Below are 22,175 nucleotides of genomic sequence, written 5' to 3' on the forward strand. Positions count from 1 at the left end.
TGGATATAGGGAGCTTGGGCCTCAGCGGGGCTGTCAGCACCGCCATCCCTACTGCCTTCTCCCCTTACTCTCACATTGCCTTTAGAGGGGGTACTGCATTTGCAAGTACCATTATTTACCTCTGCAGCTGCCACTAAAATCCACTAAAATAGTTTTTTGAGGGCATATCATTTTTATCATTTTACCTCAGTGCTATCATACAAGGTAAAAGAAAAAATGATTCAGGTAAGATGATAGCATAAGAAACCAATACTACCCACAATGGTAATATGTGTGTACTATCTGCCTTTGTTGTATAGAGATGAGCCACCAAAACCAACCTTAGCTCTGGAATATACATATGGCAGAAGAGCAAAAGGACATAACACAGTAAGTGTCTCTCTAAGCAAGTGATGTTGCTATGCCTGAGACGGGGAAGTAATGATGCTGACTTTGTTTAACCTTTTCCATCTTACCTGTCATCAATAAACATATCCAGTTGTGCACTTCATAGCTGTGTACTGTTGAACTTCGAACGCAATTCAGCAGATAATGAAGCCAACCCAGACTGTGAAAGATATTTTAGCCTTCTTATTTGTTATATCTTAAAATGCAGGAATAAGATTCCTTTTTAAGTGGCTCAAAGGAGTAGGGCTCCTGCCCCATCCATATACCAGAGGTGGTGGGTTCAAACCCGGCCCCAGCGAAAAACTGCAAAAAAAAAAAAGATTCCTTTTAAACTTTATCGTACGGTTTTTGAGAATAATGTTATAAGGTACTGTCTTTCCTTAAAATTTTAAAAAATATTTTAAAATATATTCACATTTTAAAAATATTATTTAAAAAATATTCCACTGGACTTTATCTGTGGACTATTTATGAAAATATACTGTTTAATATCTAAATTATTAGCATTTTCAAGTACATCTTGACATTGGCAGTACTGAGACCACAGGTCTTACTTGATAAGCCTATTTTCACTCATTTTGGTGTCTCTTCAGAGGAAGGTTATAAACTATTCAGGATAAGGGGAGAGTTTATAGTGTATATAAGCAGGGGGAGGAATTTCTAAATAGAAGCTTTTTGGAGTTCTTACATGAAAAGAGGTAATTTTTTTTTTTTTTTTTTGTAGAGACAGAGTTTCACTTTATGGCCCTCGGTAGAGTGCTGTGGCCTCACACAGCTCACAGCAACCTTCAACTCCTGGGCTTACGCGATTCTCTTGCCTCAGCCTCCCGAGTAGCCGGGACTACAGGCGTCCACCACAATGCCCAGCTATTTTTTGGTTGCAGTTTGGCCGGGGCCGGGTTTGAACCCGCCACCCTTGGTATATGGGGCCGGCACCTTACCGACTGAGCCACAGGCGCCGCCTGAAAAGAGGTAATTTCTTAAATAAAGTTTGGTCTATAGAAGAACAACCTAGAACATATTTCCATGACAAAGACAAATTCCTGCTATTTCCATGATAAAGACAAATTTTTATGCATTGATCTAGTTCAAATGTTTGGTCATTAGACAATGTATAAAGAGTTGAATCTGCCTGTTGTTGCTTCCTGGATTTGCCAATGAAAGTTGGTTATTAAAACTATGAAATTAAAATGAAAAGAAAAAAAATATTTTGAGATGCAGGAGAACTTCATTTTGATGACTCACATGAATTTTGACATGACTGATAATCCTAGAAATATAATTATACTTTTCATTGGTAACTATGAGCAGCTTTCTTCAGTTTAGCTATTGAATAGAGCTTTAAAATCTTCCTTTCTTCCTTCTTATACAACATGAAGAACATTGTATTAATCTGATTTTTAAGGATCTTTTTTGTATGTTATGTGTTAAAGGTTTGTTTGACATCCCACTGAGACATTCCACGTTGCAGATCAAAGTTTGCTTATATCCAGGGATGTGACCATTATATCCTTAAACCATTGTCACAAAATATGTGGAGTAGTAATTTAAAGTGTAAAGTTGGAACATACATATGTTTAAAATGGAAACACAAAGAAAAAAGCTGTGAAATGTCTTTTGTCTTATGTTCTCTGTATTCATGCTGCTGATTTGTCTGTCTATAACTGAAGTGTGGGTCTAAGGGTTCGTCTCCAGCTACTTTGCGTCTGTAATCCACAGAGATTCTGGGCAGCTGCCACCTCAGTCTCTTCTCTGTATTATCATAATTTGGTTTAAATAAACTATATAGTACAATGAAGGCAAAAAAAAAAAAATCTTCCCTTCATCAAATTGTAAATTGAGGGAAACATGAAAAATTATTTTTCCTATAACACTAATGATTCGATATCAACAGCAAAACAATTATAAAGATTATGAGAATTCAATTAAAATGCAAAATAATTATATATTCATTAAAAATTTGCCTTAACAGCAACCTGTCTCTTCTTCCAGGTTCATGTAGCAAATATATAAAGACCCAGATGATTCTGATTCACCTATTTTTCCCTCTAAACTTTGTACTATCAAATAGGGTGTTTTCAGACTCATTTTAAAAGCTTCATGTCGGGGCGGCGCCTGTGGCTCAGTGAGTAGGGCGCAGGCCCCATATGCCGAGGGTGGCGGGTTCAAACCCAGCCCCGGCCAAACTGCAACAAAAAAAAAAAAAAATAGCCGGGTGCTGTGGTGGGCACCTGTAGTCCCAGCTACTCGGGAGGCTGAGGCAAGAGAATTACTTAAGCCCAGGAGCTGGAGGTTGCTGTGAGCTGTGTGATGCCACGGCACTCTACCAAGGGCCATAAAGTGAGACTCTGTCTCTACAGAAAAAAAAAAAAAAGACCCAGATGATTCTGATTCACCTATTTTTCCCTCTAAACTTTGTACTATCAAATAGGGTGTTTTCATACTCATTTTAAAAGCTTCATGTCGGGGCGGCGCCTGTGGCTCAGTGAGTAGGGCGTCGGCCCCATATGCCGAGGGTGGCGGGTTCAAACCCAGCCCCGGCCATACTGCAACAAAAAAATAGCTGGGCGTTGTGGCGGGCGCCTGTAGTCCCAGCTACTCGGGAGGCTGAGGCAAGAGAATCGTGTAAGCCCAAGAGTTAGAGGTTGCTGTGAGCTGTGTGACGCCACGGCACTCTACCTGAGGTGGGTACAGTGAGACTCTGTCTCCACAGAATAATAAAAATAAAAATAAATAAAAGCTTCGTGTCTTTCTCAGAGTTGATATCTCCTAAGAATTCTAGATAGAAGCACTTTGTTCCTTGCACAGTTTTGGTGGCTTGAACAAGGATCAACCTCAGGGCAGAAGCACAAATGCCATTAGCTAGCAGTTTGAGAAAGTTCTCATGGAATAGATTTCTGAACATCTTGGCTGCCTAACCCTGTCAATCCCCTATTATTAATATTTTTAGAGTCCTTTAAAAAAAGAAACAGTTGTTCAGGTCTCTTGTTCCTCCACATTCCAGTTGTTATTGTCTGTGGTAGCCCGTCACATTCCCCGTGGGATCAGACTCATTATCTGCTGTGCCTTTGCCGGGTAATCCTAATCCGCAGCCGGGACTGCGCCTGTTCGTCTGCTTTCCCCATGCCTTAGCTCTGTCTTCCTAAATCAGCACGTTTTCCAATTCAACTGTTTTATCTGTCTAAAATTGGAAATGTTTTCAAAAAAATAATACCTAAGTGTTCAACTGGTTAATTTTATTTAAAATTTGCATGAATGTATACTACATGTGATATTTTAAAAATTGAGGCACCGTTTATGTTTTCTCTTAAGGTATTACTAGAATTAGGGCATTTATGTACACGTGTAGACAATACATCCATAAGGCCTCATCTTTCTTCTTTGGAATAGGTTCTTTGGTACATTTTGAGCTATAAGAGAGAAAGTAGAAATTTTTGACTGCCAAGTTGATTAAGGACTACAATATTTTATATCTATAATTATTACTGGCGGGTGCTAGGGATATATAAGAAGTACTTAAAATTCAAAAAAAAATTTTTATTATAAAAAAACTTGTTTTTTTCAGCCAAAAGATATTGCTCACTTTTGGGAATTGGGTGGAGGAACTTCTTTATTGGACTTGATCAGCATACCCATCACAAGTGATGCCTTACGGTAAGCTCCAGAATGAGTTTTAAGTACATGGTAGGGTCAGCAGGAAGAATACAAGTAGGATTTTGTGAGTCAGAAATTTGGTGAGAAAGTTTTATGTTGCTGAAAGCTTCTGCCCACTTCCTTTATAAGTGCTTAAATTGTAATGCTTTCAGAAAGGTTTGAAAAGGACAAAGATTCTGGCCTGTTCCCAAGTGAGATAGCTGGCATTCCCATAACATGTTTTGTAAGCCTGCAAACAAACAAAAAGAATATGTCAAATAATACTTGGACAATAAATTAATTTGGCAAAAATATATTTGAAAAGCTTAACTCTTTCTGGTAGCCATTTCAGTGTGAGTTAATTCAGCTCTGGGGTTTTTCTTCAGCTGGATATTAAAAGTCTATCACTGAATTTAAGGTTAATTAGTATTGTTGAAAGTTTATGAAAAGGAAAACTGTGTTGGAGGGGAGAGAGTCTCTCCATTTGCTGACCTTAAAGAAATAGAACCTAAGGGGAAAACCTCAAAACCCTTGAGTGGCATTTTCCTGACAATAACTCCCACATGTTGACTAGATCATAATGTGGAAAATTGTGACATTTCTCACAGTGTTTCTGGGAATTGATCAGAGCCAAGAAAAACAAAAAATTCATCTTATCCTGATCAGAGTTTAACACAAACCATTGCTGCCGCCTGGATCAAGAACAAAGGGCTTGGCAATTATTTGTTACATTCTGGCCATTAAGCTCCTTGGAATGGGAAATTATTTCTTGTTGACAGGAGAGTTGTTTTTCCAGAACTAGCTTGAAGCAGGTAATGCTGCCTTTGTCTCATGATTTTTTTTTCTATTCGTTTTAGTGCTTAATAAATACCTGGAGAGAAGATGGCATGGTACATGGGTATACCATAATTTCTCAACCACTCCCTTTATTATTTTTTTTGAGACAGAGTCTCAAGCTGTTGCCCTGGGTAGAGTGCCATAACATCACAGCTCACAGCAACCTCCAATTCCTGGGCTCAAGTGATTCTCTTGCCTCAGCCTCCCAAGTAGCTGGGACTACAGGCACCTGCCACAATGCCGTGCTATTTTTTGGTTGCAGCCATCATTGTTGTTTGGCGGGCCTGGTCTGGATTCCAACCAGCCAGCTCAGGTGTATGTGGCTGGCACCTTAGCTGCTTGAGCCGCTTGAGCCACAGGCGCCAAGCCACCTGGGGGTTTTTTTGAGACAAGGTCTCTGTTGTGTAGTCTAAAGTGTAGTGGTGTGATCATAGCTCACTGCAACCTCAAACTCCTGGGCTCAGTAATCCTATTGACGTGCATGAGCAGAGTACAGTTGCATGTGGTGATAGTGGTGGTATATGTGGGGGTTAGGAGTGCGCTTTCAGAGAAGCAGGATAGTACAGCAGAAAAACATGTAACCTTGATCTAAATATGAGTACCACAACTTACAAGTTATAAAAATCTGACCTTCAGACTTCTGAGCCATAAATGAACATTATAACATCTAGGAAGGGTTGTTGTGAAGATTAACTAGGTAGTTCCCTACCAAGGTCCATCTGTAAACCTGTTTCATTTTCCTTGGTGGTTGTGTTGCTGCTCTTACTATTTTTGCTTCCCTTCTTTGGAGGACATAGTAAACTTGGATCTAAGCATCGTATTGTTGGACCCAACTAGTTCAGATAAAAACCTCAGTGCCACTATTCATTCTAACACTTAAATATCACTAAAGAAAAGTATTGGAGGCCCAGTGGCCCACACCTGTAGTCCTAGCACTCTGAGAGGCTGAGAACTGCTTTAAGCCCAGGAGTTAGAGCTTGCAGTGAGCTATGATGACACCATTGTACTCTACCCAGGGTGAAAGAGTGAGAATCTGTCAAAAAAAAAAAAAAGTTTTGAAATAATTAAGGCGTAACTTTGAGGGAGTTTTTTTTGCCGAGGTGGGGGGGAGTCTTAGAATGATGCCATGTTGCCATGTTCCCCCTTGTTACCCCCTTAGGCTATTGTGCTATTATTCTTAGATAAATTCCATTCATTAAGATTTCAAAATAGTAATTATTCTGAGTCTTTTTTGAAGGATATTTTCATTTCTTTAGGACATTTTCTATTGTTCTTGTTTTGGATCTTTCAAAACCTAATGACCTTTGGCCCACCATGGAGAATCTATTGCAAGCCACTAGGAGTCATGTAGATAAAATGATAATGAACCTGGGAAAAACAAATTCTAAAGCAGCTTCTGAGATGAGACAGAAGATGTGGAGTAATATGCAGAAGGACCATCCAGTGAGTTGCTCTTAGGATTATTCCTAGAATCCTTAGCCCCATACAGAGTTGATGGTAGCATTACAAACTTCTTTAGATTTTTATGCATGACTTAAAATTCATTTGATGTAGATGAACCTGCTCACCGGAAAATTACAGCAATTTACTAAAACTTCAGTAAGAGCAAAACAAGGAAAAAGATTCCTTATGTGTTCTTGTTAGACATCTACTGTGATTGTTATGGCATATTACACCAATCTAAGAAATAGAGTTTTAGAGTAGTAGTTTGATATTGATTTTTTAATCTCTTTTAAATGAATATAAAAAAACCCAGACTCTACGAAAGTCACCTGGCAAGGAATAGATGAAGCTACAAATTAAGCAAAGAGTAGAGTTTTAACAGCTTTCATCATCACTCTGTATTTTATAATTCATTTAGCTTCTGTCACATGTTCAATCTTTTATTACCTGACAACGTATTAAATTATGAAGTTGCTAACACAAGTTATCTTGAAGTATAGTTATGAACATTATCATCTAGAAAGCTAGGAACAGCGTTTTATGTTGCCCAGGGTTTATAAGACTGTTTTACATAGGCAATATTGGAACAAAACAAATCCATGCTGTAGAAATGCTATTGCAACGAACAGTTAACATAAAATTAAAAAAAAAAACCTCAGGAAGATAATATGTTATGTAAGGAATAAATACCATAGTAGTTGAGGGAATTGCTGTTTCTAGTTTTATACTTATACTTTGGACATACAGCTTAGTGAAAGTTAAACATTGGAACAAATTGTATGTGAAGCAGGCAAAGTCAACATCAACAGAAGGTATTGAAAGTGGTATTCTTAGATGTAAATGGAGCTGAGCATATAGCAGTAAATAATTATAATAAATCCATGAAATATATTTATTAACAGGATCGTGAATTAATTGACCCATTCCCAATACCTCTGGTTATAATTGGAAGTAAATATGATATTTTTCAGGTAAGTTCTTCTGCTTCTCATTGGTTTTATTATGTATGCATAGTTATACTTTATGGGGGAGATACAAAAATAATGATGAAATAAAATGACTCTGGGAGGGATAGGGTAAGGAGTCACACATCTTAAAGATTTTAGAAAAGAAGATATAGTTGAAACAGAGAATAGAGGTAAGAAAATAAATGCAGTGGTTTAAATAGGGATAAAGCACAAGATTTAGAAAGTGAATCTTGGCTTGACACCTGTGGCTCAAGCAGCTAAGGCACCAGCCACATACACCTGAGCTGGCGGGTTTGAATCCCAGGCCTGCCAAACAACAATGATGGCTGCAACCAAAAAATAGCTGGGCAGGCACCTGTGGTCCCAGCTGCTTGGGAGACGGAGGGAGGAGAATCACTTAAGCCCAGGAGTTTGAGGTTGCTATGAGCTGTGATGCCACGGCACTCTACCAAGGTGACAGATTGAGGCTCTGTCTCAAAAAAAAAAAAAAGAAAATGAATCTTCAACTCAATCACCAAGGAATAAGACTTATTTCCCAATTTTTATTTTATTATTATTATCATTTTTATTTTTTATTTTTTTGCAATTTTTGGCCAGGGCTGGGTTTGAACCCACCACCTCCAGCATATGGGGCTGGCATCCTACTCCTTTGAGCCACAGGAGCCACCCTTTATTATTATTTTTGAGACAGAGTCTCACTGAATTACCCTTGGTAGAGTGCTATGGCGTCACAGCTTACAGCAACCACAAACTCTTGGGCTCAAGCAATTCTCTTGCCTCAGCCTCCCAAGTAGCTGGGACCACAGGCACCCACCACAACACCGGGCTATTTTGTTGTTGTTATCGTTGTTTAGCAGGCTCAGGCCAGGGTTGAACTCACCAGTCCCTGAGTATATGGCTGGCATCTTAACCACTGAGCTACAGGTGCCAAGCCCCGTTTTTATTTTTTTATTTATTTATTTATTTATTTATTTATTTTTGTGCTTTGTGGCACAAAAAAAACCCACTCCAGTCTGGGTTTGAACCTGCCACCTCCGGCATATGGGACCAGCGCCCTACTCCTTGAGCCAAAAAAAAACCCACTCCAGTCTGGGTTTGAACCTGCCACCTCCGGCATATGGGACCAGCGCCCTACTCCTTGAGCCACAGGCGCCGCCCAAGCCCCGATTTTTAAATTGAACAAAATATCAAATTCGTTTTTTCTTTCTTTGCTTGTCAGAATCATTAGGATATTCCACAGCATAAAATATGTGCTTAGATCTAAATTCTAAATTCTAAATTCTATTGAGCTAAGCGTTTAAACAAAGATCTCATAGCTATTGCTCTAGAAGACTGCAGCTATAGTTCAACTCTCTGTAGAAACAAATACATATCAAGGTAATGAAATCCTGAAATCAGGGTGGGTTTATAAAAACAGTCTATTTCTACATTTAATGATTTGTATCTTCCTGCAGATATTTACTTCTCTCTACTTCTTTTTCCTTTTAAACAACATATTTCTACAGGATTTTGACTCTGAGAAGAGAAAAGTAATATGCAAGACACTTCGATTTGTTGCACATTATTATGGAGCCTCATTAATGGTTTGTACATTTCCTGTCCTTTGGGCTTGCATGGACAGTACCAAATTTGGAAAAATCAGCCACTGGATTCATAGCTATGCATATAATGCTAAAGTACATGGTCCCGTCCTTTCCTTCCCCTTTGTCAAAGACCTCTTCCAGGGTATCTGCGAGTGCATCCATAGCATGTCCACTGCTGGATGGGCTACCCTGTCTTTGTGACAGTAGTTCTAAATTGCTTCTACGCATAAACCCTAATAAAGCTTAAAGAGAGAAATTGGTGATATTTATTGTTAGCTTCCCATTAGGAACTAGAATCATATCCCCTTGAAAGAAAAACAACCAAACTTTCACAATGTGTCGTTATTGTTTTCATTTTTAAAAGTGCTATTTAAGCCATGCATGGTGACTCACACCTATAATCCTAGCACTTTGGGAGGCTGAGGCAAGAAGATCACTTGAGGCCTGGAATTCAAGACCAACCTGAGCAAGAGCGAGACCCATCTCTACAAAAAAATAGAAAAATTAACCAGGTGTGGTGGCTTCCCCTTCAGTTGCAGCTACCCTTGAGGCTGAAGCAGTAGGATTGCTTGAGCCCAGGAGTTCAAGGCTGCAGTGAGCTATGATGAGGCCACTGCACTCCAGTCTGAGTGACAGAGGAAGACTCTATCTCCAAAAAAATAAAATAAGTAAATAAATAAATAAAAATAAGGCAAGTACTATTTTTTACAGAAGTTAAAAATATGGGCCAGGCATAGTGGCTCATGTCTGTAATCCCAGCACTTGGGAGGCTGAGCCAGGTAGATTGTCTGAGCTCATAGGTTCGAGACCAGCCTGCACAAGAGCGAGACCTTGTCTCTAAAAATAGCTAGGCATTGTGGCAGGCAGCTGTAGTCCCACCTACTTGGGAGGCTGAGGCAAGAGAATCGCTTGAGCCCAAAAGTTTGAGGTTGCTGTAAGCTATGACACATGGCACTTTACCAAGGGTGACAAAAAGTGAGATTGTCTCAAAAAAAAAAAAAAAGTTGAAAACATGAACCCTGAAGTCATGCTTCCTGGGCTCAAATCTCAGGGCAACTATTTACTAGACAGGTAATTTTAGGCAAGTCACTTACTCTCACTTAAACCTCACATCCTCTAGGGTGAAATGGATAAAATTAGTACCTTATTCATAGGACTGTTGTGAGAATTAAAAGAGGGAATACATGTGAAATATTTAGCACAGGGCCTGGAACAAAGTATCATTTAATTAACATTAATTTATTATAATTACTCTTATCATTATCTTTCATAGGAGGACCAAATTTTGCTGGATGTCCTTTAATGCACTAAACTGTAAAAGCATTTTTATTTTAAAAAATACTTTTTCACATTTGAATGATTATTGAATGGTGTCTTTTTTCCCTCTAAATCAAAGCACTCAGATGAACCTAGAGACAAGGTGGTCTGACCTAGAGACACCCTGCTCTAGCCCTTGCCTTCATGGCTAGAATATCATGACTGAAAGTAATATCTACAAGATGTATTTTTAATTCTTAACCTTTTCAGAACATTCCAAATGTGTTTCATTATGTGTTTTCTTAAAAATAAACACCTTCTATGTTTGAACTATATTTGCTTACATATGAAGTTTGTTGACAGAGTATTTTGGAAAATATTCTTCTTTCTTATTTTGAAAAGATACGGAAAATTTAAAGTGAATGACTTATCCAAGTAGAGGCAACAACCTTGCAGTTCCTGGTTTTTGTCCCTAGGTAATGCTACACATTTAATTCTGGTTAAAGTTAGCTACAGGAAATCCCTGTATTTCTCTAGGAATGGGCCACACTTGAAGATCATTCAGGATTCCTGTTCTTACAGGTGAAAACATAGATGAAGTCAGGTCAGCATAGGCCACAGTAGGTCTAGAATTACTCATGCCTCAGAAGATCCTAAATTAGAAAATCAGAGACCAAGAGAAAGATCTAAGAAGGACTTCATGTCAGCTCTCAAGGGAAAGAGATTGGGTTAGTGGAGTTCTCCAGGACTACCAAAGGAACCAAAGGCTTTTCTAGCTTCCCAAACCAAAAGGAGTATAGCCAATGTTATCAAAGCTCTTATCTTTCGGTTTTACATCTCCGCTTACCCTCTACTCCATTTAAGGAGGAATGTTGGATACTGCCTTGCAAGATTCCTTGATATCAAGCAGTTTTTTTCTTCCAACACTGTAATTGATCCTTAATAGTTCAGCTGAGAATATTGATTAAATATTCTGAATAATCTAAGAAAGTCAATAAAAATAAAACTAGGAAAATACTGATGAATAGGAACAGGTACAGAGGAGAGCTACCAGTATGGTAGGGCACTTTAAATTATGATTTTTGGGGATGAGTATAATGTCATCTGAAATGTGATAACTCTCTTTAACCAGTTGAAGAACTGACCCATAGAAAAGAGATTTAATGTATTCTTTGCTCTCCTATAGTCAAGGAAAAAAAAGAACAATAGAGAAAGTTTAATCAAAATAAGCAAGCCGGGCATGGCTCATGCCTATTATACTAGCACTCTGGGGGGCCAAGGCAGATGGATTGCCTGAGCTTAGAAGTTTGAGACAAGCCTGAGCAAGAGCAAGACCCAGTCTCTACTAAAAATAGAAAAACCAGCCAGGTGTTGTGGCGGGCGCCTATAGTCCCAGCTACTTGGGAGCCTGAGGCAAGAGCATCACTTGAGCCCAAGAGTTTGAGGTTGCTGTGAGCAAAATAAGAAAGAACTTTCTGATACTACCATTATCTGAAAAAATAAGAGAATTTTCTAACATTGCCATTATCTACAATTAGAATGAGCTGAAAGATGAGTTCCCAGGCATTGAATTTGGTCAAGTAGGTCTATAGCTATTTATAGAGGATATTTTAGAGGTGATTGTTGCAGCAAATGGAGGGGTTGAGTTAGAAAACTACCCCCCCACCCTTATAAAGGGAGTATCTTTCTCTGTCACTCAGGTTGGAATCCTATGGTCCAATCATTGTAGCCTCAAATTACTGGGCTCAAGGAATCCTGCCTGGATCTCCCAAATAGCTAGGATGACAGGTGTGAGCCACCATGCCCAGCCAGAAAACTTATGATGTTCTCCCAGCCCTACATTGTGTAAAATACATTTGCCATTAAGGTTTTTCCCTTCCCACAAAGAAAATGTAATAAAGTTAAGCAGAATAATTGTATTTTAAAAATTCAATTAATCTATATCTTTTTTTTTTGGAAAAACGTTTAATGAAAATTCAGTGTCATGAAGCAGTGAGATGCCTTTGCATATAGGGGAAGCTGCCATGGGAGCACAGGCCTGGCAGTCATCCCAGTGGCTTTGAGGGCTTCACCAATCAGAAGGGTTAGTCTTAGTCTTCTGCCAACATCTGGTGATGTGGGACTGGAGTGGACAGTCGGCCCCATGGCTACCTGCCAGCAAGTAGGTAGCCTCCATACCTGGTCTTCCACTTGTCTACTAAGCACAGCAGTACATGGCCTGGGACCATGCAGGGCTTGTTTGAAGAAGGCAAGAAAAGCCACAGCAGCAAAGCACTCAGGAGAAGAGCTAGGCTCCTTTTGCCCCACCCCAGGTCTTCAGGAGTAGAGCAACAGCTCACACTCCCACATGACATGGAAGACTGGCGTTAGCCAAGTATGCCACCATTGTGGAAGCTGGTGAAGCACTTTGGTTCTCAGCAAGGAACCCCTCTGAGGGTGGCAGTGGCTCCCAGGGCTCTGCTGGGCGTAGACCACAACTTAGGCACCGGTTTCATGGAAATCTAGAGAGTGATTGGCAGGGCCAGGCACTCTATGAACAAGGCAAATTTAGACCTGCTGAGGGGCAGTTAGGACCCAGCAATGGGAAGTAAAGGAAGTCTCCAGCCACTTCTGTCACTCATTATTTTTGGGACATCTGAGGACTGGTTATCTGTTCTTGGGAGAGCAGGTTACCAGGGATCAGAGGGCTGCCTGATAGTGAGAGGCATGTAAGTCACAGGAAGAGGCTGGGATCCTGGCCTCAGCTGTAGCATGAGCTGGAAGAGGTGGAGCCACACAGTCACAACATACACAGGCATACAGCACAGCAACACAAAACAGAAGGGCTCAGAGTCAGCTTCTCAGCTGCTCTGTGGAAGCTGCATCTGCTGTCATTCTTTCCTCTGCAGTCACTTCATGATGTAAATCACATCCAGGAGGGGCTGTAGGGTCAGCAGAGCAGGTGATGCCTACTGAAATGCACGCCAGTGGATTCTGTCAGCTCCCTCATTTTCCACATCGTGGATTGCACTTGAATCTTCTGAGCAGTTAGATTTCCTACCACATCCCTAGGAGCTGTAAGGGGACATCAGCCTGACTTCCTCAGACAGCAAGCAGGAGCAGCAAAGACAAGGAGGATCTTTTGTAAATGGAGCACCTGAGAAGTTGATGCCAAGGAGGAGTGCAGACGCTGAAATCACCAGGAAAAGGAGTCAGGCAGCAAGTAGCTGGAGAGAGCAGGCCCTCCACTGAGGCAAGGAGAAGTTTGGGCCCACAGCCAAAACAGGCTGTTGCCAAAACCAACTGGGAGCACCAGGTAAAGCAGAGCTTCAGAGGGAGTACAGACCGCATCCCCAGGCGTTCCTGGGAGCCCCCACTTTATTCCCCATCATGCAGCACGGGCTGTCTATCATTCAGGATCCCTGGCTCTGGGCGCTTCCAAGAGGAAGCCAGCAGGATGTAGAGCACCAGCAGCCCACAGGCAACCGCCAGCATCCCAGTGCTGTTGGCGAAGACAGCCTGGCTGGGCAGACTGGAGTACGGCTTGGTGACGTTTTTCAAACTGAAGACAAGCTTCTCATTAATTCCAGAAATGACAGCCACAATGGACAGAGAGAGGATGGCAGCTCCAAAGAAGACGTGGATGGGTTTAAGGAGGCTGCGCAGCCACAGGGAAGCCCAGGGCAGAAGGAAGATGACAAAGCCAAAGAACCACCAAAGCCAAGGAAGACAGTGGTAATGCCCAGCCAGCTGTGCAGGGAGTAAAGGTTGGCAACACCTTTGTGGTTGTGAAACTTAAAACACAGCAACCAGCCCCACTACAGTGAGGACAAATGCCATCAGGTGCAGGGCGGCGTGGAGGAGCTTCCAGGGCAGCTTGGGTCCCACCCATGACTGGAGCAGGCAGTATACTAGCGATCCTTCAGACCTAGTGGTAGGGTGACAGAATGGTGGCCTGGGCTTCAAATATTACTAAATATTTGAAGCACCTTAAGTGAATCACTTAATGTCTGCAGAACTCCCAGTTCTCATAGGCAGGTGGTGCCGCCGCTCAGATTTAATCTATATCTTAATGCTCTGTAGAAGCATTAAAATTATTTCAATGCTTTCTTTTATGTAAATGTATAACATCTTATATATTCATATGAATGCCCTTTAAATACTTTCTCCAAGAGCCTGTTCTTACTTCAAAATGAAGCTTATCATGTGAAATTGCCATTGGAATCATAACATTGATGTCTTTCCTTCATAATTACATTCGTTTCAGTTCATGTTTGTTCCCGCCCCCCTGCCCCCTTGCATACATCTTAGTCATTTTGATTGGGCTCTGAATGACTTTTGGTATCTCCACAATCTTATCTGGTCAGGTAACCATATCTCCTGGTTTCCCCTGATGTCATAGCTTAATTATTAACAGTGCCTCCTCTTTCATTTTAATTTTATATCACCACTGAAGATATTCAGTAGATTACTTTTCAGGGTCCAAAGGCAGTCTAAAAATCATTTTAGTGAGTATCAGTATTTGGGGGCCAATATGCAGCTCCCACATTGACTGCTTGTACCTCTTATTTTCTAACCAACTCAATTGCATTTTGTTTTTTCTGTTTTGTTTTGTTGAGAAATAGCCTCACTTTGTTACCCTTGGTAGAGTGCCATGGTGTCATAGTTCACAGCAACCTCAAACTCTTGGGTTCAAGTGATTCTCTTGCCTCAGCCTCCCAAGTAGCTGGGACTATAGGTGCCTGCCACAGTGCCCAGCTATTTTTAGAGACAGGGCCTCACTCCGGCTCAGGCTGGTGTCAAACTCCTGACCTCAAGCAAACCACCCATTTTGGCCTCCCAGAGTGCTAGGATTACAGGCATGAGCCACTGCACTTGGCCCAATTGCATTTCAGAAAAGTTTTAGACCATAGTAAGAGTATGTTTACACATACACACACACCCCCCATAAACACACATACATATATAAATGTTTAAGGAATTCTCTATCATTATGACCAATTTGTGTGAGTAAGAAATGTTTGTAGCTGCATAAATACAAGTCCTTTCCACATCATAACGTTCACAAAGTTTGAAGAATGAGTTAAAACAAATTTGTCAAGATTTCTTCATTCAGGTTTTGCTTTGTCTACTCAAGCAGAAATATTTGAGCAAGTAGATAGGTAACTTTTTGCAATCTGTATCTATTCAAAGCCATATTTATATTACCTGTTTGTTTCTGTGATTGGAAAACAGAACATGTAATTTATTCTCCTAATTTTTTGTCAGTTTGCCAGTAAATCAGAAGCTCTACTACTAAAAATACGTGGAGTAATCAACCAGTTGGCATTTGGCATTGACAAAAGGTACTGTTAAAATATTTTTTAAATCTTTTTATTTATTTGTTTATTTTGGCAGTGTTGTCTCGTCTGATTATTCTTCTCACCAGTCTTCTGTTTCTTCACCAGGAAAATGCCCTGGGTGGCTGTTCTTAAAGGGATAATTTCATATTATTTCCTGCTTCTTACATTGTTTAAACACAATCAAAATGATGTATAATATTTAGTTTGAGGCTGGAATAAAAGAATGATACTATTACACTTGTTCCCAGATTTCTTTTACTTCCTTTCCCTCATTTTTTATAGCTTTCCCTCTATTATTTCTTCTATTGATTTGAAATGGAATTGAAAAATGTAATATGGTGTCTTCTAAGCCTTCTAAGCTACCTCTCCTGATTTTGATTTAAGATAATGTGGGCATTTCACTTTTTTCCCCTATAAAGACTTTATTCATGCTATACTTTAATTTTTGAAATCACTTAAATTGATTTTCACTCATTCCTTTGGGGCAATGCTGCCATCCGTGGCTAGATGTAAAACTTGGCTGTAATGTTTACAAACTCTTTAAATATATTTAAGTGCTAAACTTATTTAGAATCTTTTTTCTTCTCCACATAGCAAATCAATATGTGTGGATCAGAATAAACCGTTGTTTATCACAGCAGGATTGGATTCTTTAAGTCATATAGGTTGGTGAACTTATTAAGATTGTTCGATCTCTTTAATTGTTTATTGATTTTATCCTACTCCATGTTCACTTTGTTTCCAACATATCTCCATTTCTAGTTTCATTATCACTGCTGTTATTTCAGATGTCTTTATTTGTATACCCAGTATTGATGCAACATGCATCCCTTCAACATATTTGTGTTGGGAGGGATGTTGCCATATTAGAAACTGATTTCTGATCTCTACTGCACTGAAAACAATTTCCTTACCCTCACTGATTTCCAGGTACTTATCAATTTTAGTTCCTTGGGTTTATAAGAAACTAAGAAATAGAATGGTTGGGAAATTTTAAGCTACATAGTATGGGCAATGATCAAATATAAGAAAGATTGAAGTGATAGAATAAACCAAAGTTGTACCAGAAAGTACACAGTTGTACCAATTAGATATGCCTCAATTTTTCATTATAAAAATAGCTTGCATCGGCCAGGAGCAGTGGCTCACACCTATAATCCTACCACCCTGGAAGGCCAGGGTGGGTGGATTGCCTGAGCTAAGGAGTTCGAGACCAGCCTGAGCCAGAGTGAGACGCTGTGTCTAAAAAATAGCCGGGTGTTGTGATGAGCGCCTGTAGTCCCAGCTGCTTGAGAGGCTGAGGCAAAAGGATCGCTAGAGCCCAAGAGTTTGAGGTTGCTGTGAGCTATGACGCCACAGCACTGCTGAAGATAACAAAATGAGGCTCTGTCAAAAAAAAAAAAAATAGCTTGCATCACTGATGGAGTGTATATCTTAGACTCATAGACTCCCCTGGCTTCTGAATCAAAAGGAACATTGTTTATGATCAAACCCTTTATCTTTTCCCAGAAGCTATTTTGCATTATGAAGGTCTTTGGGCCTAGCAATTCTCTATACTCTGGGGGTGGCATGGTTTGGTTTTAACACCCTAATGGGTAGTAGTTTTCTTTTGTATTTCCCATCCTCTATTCCTCTTACCAGCTCAAAGTGGCTTGATTTCAAATGTAGAGATCTTTGTAATGAGATGATAGATTGAATTAGAATAAAAGGAATAGAAATGGTTTTGCTTAATGAGTTATGGAAACATATTTCTAATTATCGTTAGCACCAACTGAGTTTCAGTAGCAGTATAAATCACTGTGTATACTGACAAAAAATGCTAATGGAATACATTTGCTTATGTGAATAGTTGGAGGTCAGAAGAGAGTTGATAATTATTAAGTTTAAAAAATCATGGAGCTTAGGCCTCATCTAAATTAAAAACTTTTTCTCTGGGGAAACCCGTACAAAGAAGTTGAAAAGACATGCTATAGTCTGGGAGAAAATATTTTCTAACTACATATGTGATAAAGGACTAGTACTTAGACTATATAAAGAACTCAACAGTAAAAATAAACAAACAAAAAAAGAAACCAGTCCACTTAGAAAATGGTCAAAAGACATAAGCAGACTTATCACCAAAGAGGACATAAAAATGGCAAAAAAACACATGAAAATTTGTTTAGTATAGTTAGTCATTAGGAAACATAAGTTGAAACCATAATGAGATACCACTACACACTTATCAGAATATCTAAAATAAAAAATATCAACACCACCAATTACTGGCAAGGATGCAGAGAAACTAGACCACTCATACATTGCTGCTGTGAATGTAAAATGGTATAGCCACTCTAGAAAACAGTTTGACATGTTTTCTTATAAAACTAAACATGTAACTACCACATGACCTAGAAATTGTGCTATTAGGCATTTATTCCAGAGAAATGAAAACTTACGTTCACACAAAAATCTGTATACAGACGTTCATAGCAGTTTTCTAATCAAAAACTGGGAACAGCCAGGTACAGTGACTCAAGCCTATAATCCCAACACTTTGGGAGGCTGAGGCAGGAGGATCACCTAGGCCAGGAGTTTGAGACCAGCCTGGGTAGCAAGACCTTCATAATAAGACCCTGTCTCTAATGAAAATGATTAGCTGGATGTGATGGCGCATGCCTGTAGTTCCAGCTACTCAGGAGGGTGAAGCAGAAGGATTGCTTGAGCCCAGGAGTTCAAGACTGTAGTGAGTTATAATCACACCACTGAACTCCAGCCTAAAGCAACAGAGCAGGACCCTGTCTGAAAATAAAAAACAAAGAAAAATCTGGAAACAACCCATGGTTGTTTGGTTTTAACGCCCTAATGAGTAGTAGTTCAACAGGTGAACAGCTAAACAAACTGTAGTACATCTGTACCGTGGAGGAATACTACTCAGCAATAAAAAGGAACAAACTATTGATATACAGAACTAGGAATAATCTCAGGGAATCATGCTCAGTGAAAAAATCTAATCAGAAAAGATTATATACAAGATGATGCTATTTATACAAAATTTTTGAAATGAAAACATTTTAGAAATGGAGGGAGAGGGTAGGGACAAGGCTATGGGTGCAGAGGTCAGGGGAAGGGTTGGAAAGGAGGTCTGTGTGTCTATAAAAGCGCAGCACAAGGGATCCTTATGGTAATGTGGTAATGGAATTAAGTCAGTGTCTTGACTATGATGGTAGCTGTATGAACCTGTGCAGGTGATAAAATTATATAGAACTTAATACACACACACACACACACACACACGTACAGGTAAGACTTTCCAAAGCTGCGTAATGTCTTTTCTACCAAAGTGGTAAGGAGGTCCTGGAAGATTGACAGTGAAAGTTTTAGTAAATATAGATATTCACCAAATATTCATCAATATAGGTATTAGAACTAGAATGGAAAACCTCAGGTTACAGATTGAAAATGGTCAGAAAGTGGCAGCAAATTAAAAAAATTTTCAGGGCAGCACCCGTATCTCAGTAGGTAGGGCGCCGGCCACATACACTGAAGCTGGTGGGTTCGAACCCAGCTTAGGCTAACTAAACAGCAATGACAACTGCAACAAAAAAAATAGCCGGGCGTTGTGGCGGGCACCAATAGTCCTAGCTACTTGGGAGGCTGAGGCAGGAGAATCGCTTAAGCCCAAGAGTTTGAGGTTGCTGTGAGCTGTAATCCCACAGCACACTCTACCCAGGGCGACAACTTGAGACTCTGTCTCAAAAATAAATAAATAAATTCAAATTAATTGAAATTATACAAGCAATACATAAAGACGTTTTCTTTGTAAAATGTTAAAACAGTACATATATAGAACGAGTTTAATATGTATCTTCCCAGACAATTCCCTATACATTTACATATCTATGCATGTGGTTTAGAAAAAACTATTTGCTTTAACATAATTGTATAATATCAGTCTATACATACCATTTTGAAATTTTCCTTTTTTATTCAATATGCCTTAGTGGTTTTTCCTCTATTAATGTTATATATTTGATATTTTAACTGTTGGATATTTTTACAAAGCATGGATATGCCTGGTAACTACGTGCATTATCCACGTTCATGGATATTTTGATTGTGGTCAAGTTTTCACTAATACCAATGATGCTACAGTGTGAAATCCTTAATGCAGTACCTCTATGCAGGTATTTCTGAGGTAAACACCAGAACTGGAATTACTGGTTGACAGGCTAGTTGCAGGTACAGGCTGTGGAGAGCACCACGTGGGAATTGCAGTCTATCCACTGCCCTCTGCCTCCTCTTCTTCTGGTACTAGAATCTGTGCTAGTGGCCTTGCTGCACTGCACTGGGTACGGGCAAATTTTAACAGTGATTACATTAGGGAATGGGAAAATGAGTGATCTAAGATTTGTACTTTTATAAGTGTCATTTGTTTTATTAATAGAGTTTGTGATGTTTTGATCAATGCAGTCATTTGAAGTAAAACTTCCAATTTTAGGATCTCCTCCTGTTCCTGATAATGACATTGGAAAGCTTCATGCCCACTCACCAATGGATTTGTGGAAAAAAGTGTATGAAAAGCTCTTTCCACCAAAGGTATTTACTTCTAATTCTTTTAAAGCAAGAATTTTCAGCACCACTCAGCAGTTACAGTAAATATTCTGAAGAGACTATTGTGATAATTTTGTTTTTATCTCATTCTCAAAAATCAATTAAATATTTTCTAAAAATCTATTGTGAATAAGGAACTGTGGGGGGTTAAAAGATGAGTAAAACACGATTCCTACTTCACTTTCAAACACAGCTGACTCTCTAGCTGCTAGTGAAGGGAGAACTGCTGAAAAGGGAGGGAAGAGGACCTAGTGGAATTTGAAATGGACCTTAGTGGTGATGATTAAGCTTGAAAGATGGTAGAGAGTCTAGAATGGCTGAGGAATGGGAGCATGATTTGTTAGGTAGATGGCAGCCATTGCAGATGTTGGGTTATGGACATGAAGTGATTTGGAGAATTGTTAATTTCAGAGTATCAACACACTAAAAGATATCAAGGACCCTGCACGAGACCCTCAATATGCTGAAAGCGAAGTTGACGAGATGAGAATTCAGAAGGATCAGGTATTATCTTAAACATTTACTTAATTTTTATCTGAAAATGTCTTGAGAATTCCTTACATTCCTCTCAATGTATTTACTTGGTTTTTTTTTTACTTTTAAAATCGTTTAAAAAGAATATCTGCACTATAGAAAAAATCCTATTATGCATAAAGAAGAAATTTAAAGATCACCTGTCATTCCACCACCCAGAGATGACTTAATGTTCACACACCCTTTTGGTTTTCTGGTTTACTATATGTTAAAGATAGACATAATTCTCATCTTGCTGCTGAAGGGCCACTTAGTCCTAAAATTCTTTAGTTTATGAGATTATCTGAAAGGTTTTGGTTTTGATTGTGACATTCAGATATACCTATATTTTTCCTCTACCAGAAAAATTATCTTGTCCAGCTAAGAGTTACCCAGTCTGAAAGCACACAGACATACCAACAAAACTCAGGATCTGTCAGGAAAATGATTAAAAGTGGAAACTGCTATTCTACAGATATATGCCTAGATAGTCCCATTTGAACACACAACTCTGGCATAAGAATGTAAGAGTTGGTAAATTTACTATAACCCAAATACTTGGATTTTTCTTTAAAAAAAAAAAAAGGGAAAACCAAAAAAGATCTTTAGATTTTACCAAAATATCTTTAAATTTTCTTCAGTTTGATAAAATAAGACATTGTATAGAACCTGTCCTTATATATGAGTAACCTTATGTATAGTAAGCACTATAAGTTTTTGTTTTTTTTTGAGACAGAGTTTCACTTTATCACCCTCAATAGAGTACTATGGCATCATAGCTCACAGCAACCTCAAATTCTTGGGCTCAAGCAATTTTCTTTTTTTTTTTTTTGTAGAGACAGAGTCTCACTGTACCGCCCTCCGGTAGAGTGCCGTGGCATCACACAGCTCACAGCAACCTCTAACTCTCGGGCTTACACCATTCTCTTGCCTCAGCCTCCTGAGCAGCTGGGACTACAGGCGCCCGCCACAACGCCCGGCTATTTTTTTGTTGCAGTTTGGCCGGGGCAGGTTTGAACCCACCACCCTCGGTATATGGGGCTGGCACCCTACTCACTGAGCCACAGGCGCCGTCCTCAAGCAATTTTCTTACCTCAGTCTCCCAAGTAGCTGCCACAGTTGCCTGCCACAACGCCTGGCTATTTTTTTTAGAGACAAGGTCTCACTCTTGCTCAGGCTGGTCTTGAACTCCTGAGCTGGAGCACTGCACCAGCCTCGGCTTCCCAGAGTGCTAGGATTACAGGCTTGAGCCACCACCTTGCCTTGGCTCAGGCCTAAGCACTATAGCTTGAAAGCCTTGACACCCTTTAGAGGAGATCTGTAGAGCAGAGAACTTGGGCGGGCGCATTGTTGGGAGGATAACCTGAGGATAGCTATCCACTGGGAGCAGTGACTAAGGTATTTTTCTCAGCACTAGCCTTTTACCTTGAGGGGCTTGCAAATAAGTAACAAAACACTGTATTTAAACATAGTCCAGAAGACTTTTCAAAAATATGCCATGAATATTTAGAGGGTTTTGTTGCTGTAGCAAAGTGAGAGGCACATTATAGAAACAGTAAAATGACCTCATATAACCCTTATTATTATGCAGGTTGGCTATAGAGATTAGTTGGAAGTCACCCCTGGATTAATATTTATCT

General features: G+C 39.6%; 1 protein-coding gene and 1 pseudogene across 1 annotated transcript in view; one reads left to right on the plus strand and one right to left on the minus strand.

Moving 5' to 3' along the window:
- DYNC2LI1 (dynein cytoplasmic 2 light intermediate chain 1) overlaps positions 1 to 22,175 on the plus strand; it is a 40,800-nt gene that overhangs the window by 13,255 nt on the left and 5,370 nt on the right. The window contains exons 4-12 of the mRNA XM_053588476.1: positions 300 to 369; positions 3,953 to 4,041; positions 6,114 to 6,300; positions 7,203 to 7,271; positions 8,774 to 8,851; positions 15,356 to 15,432; positions 16,024 to 16,094; positions 19,910 to 20,007; positions 20,434 to 20,526. Of these exons, the coding sequence (XP_053444451.1) occupies positions 300 to 369; positions 3,953 to 4,041; positions 6,114 to 6,300; positions 7,203 to 7,271; positions 8,774 to 8,851; positions 15,356 to 15,432; positions 16,024 to 16,094; positions 19,910 to 20,007; positions 20,434 to 20,526 (832 nt within the window). The remainder of the gene's footprint in view (positions 1 to 299; positions 370 to 3,952; positions 4,042 to 6,113; positions 6,301 to 7,202; positions 7,272 to 8,773; positions 8,852 to 15,355; positions 15,433 to 16,023; positions 16,095 to 19,909; positions 20,008 to 20,433; positions 20,527 to 22,175) is intronic.
- LOC128583355 (lysosomal membrane ascorbate-dependent ferrireductase CYB561A3-like) lies at positions 9,418 to 14,402 on the minus strand (annotated as a pseudogene).

Source organism: Nycticebus coucang, chromosome 4, assembly GCF_027406575.1.
Source record: "Nycticebus coucang isolate mNycCou1 chromosome 4, mNycCou1.pri, whole genome shotgun sequence".
NCBI classification, from domain to species: Eukaryota; Metazoa; Chordata; class Mammalia; order Primates; family Lorisidae; genus Nycticebus; species Nycticebus coucang.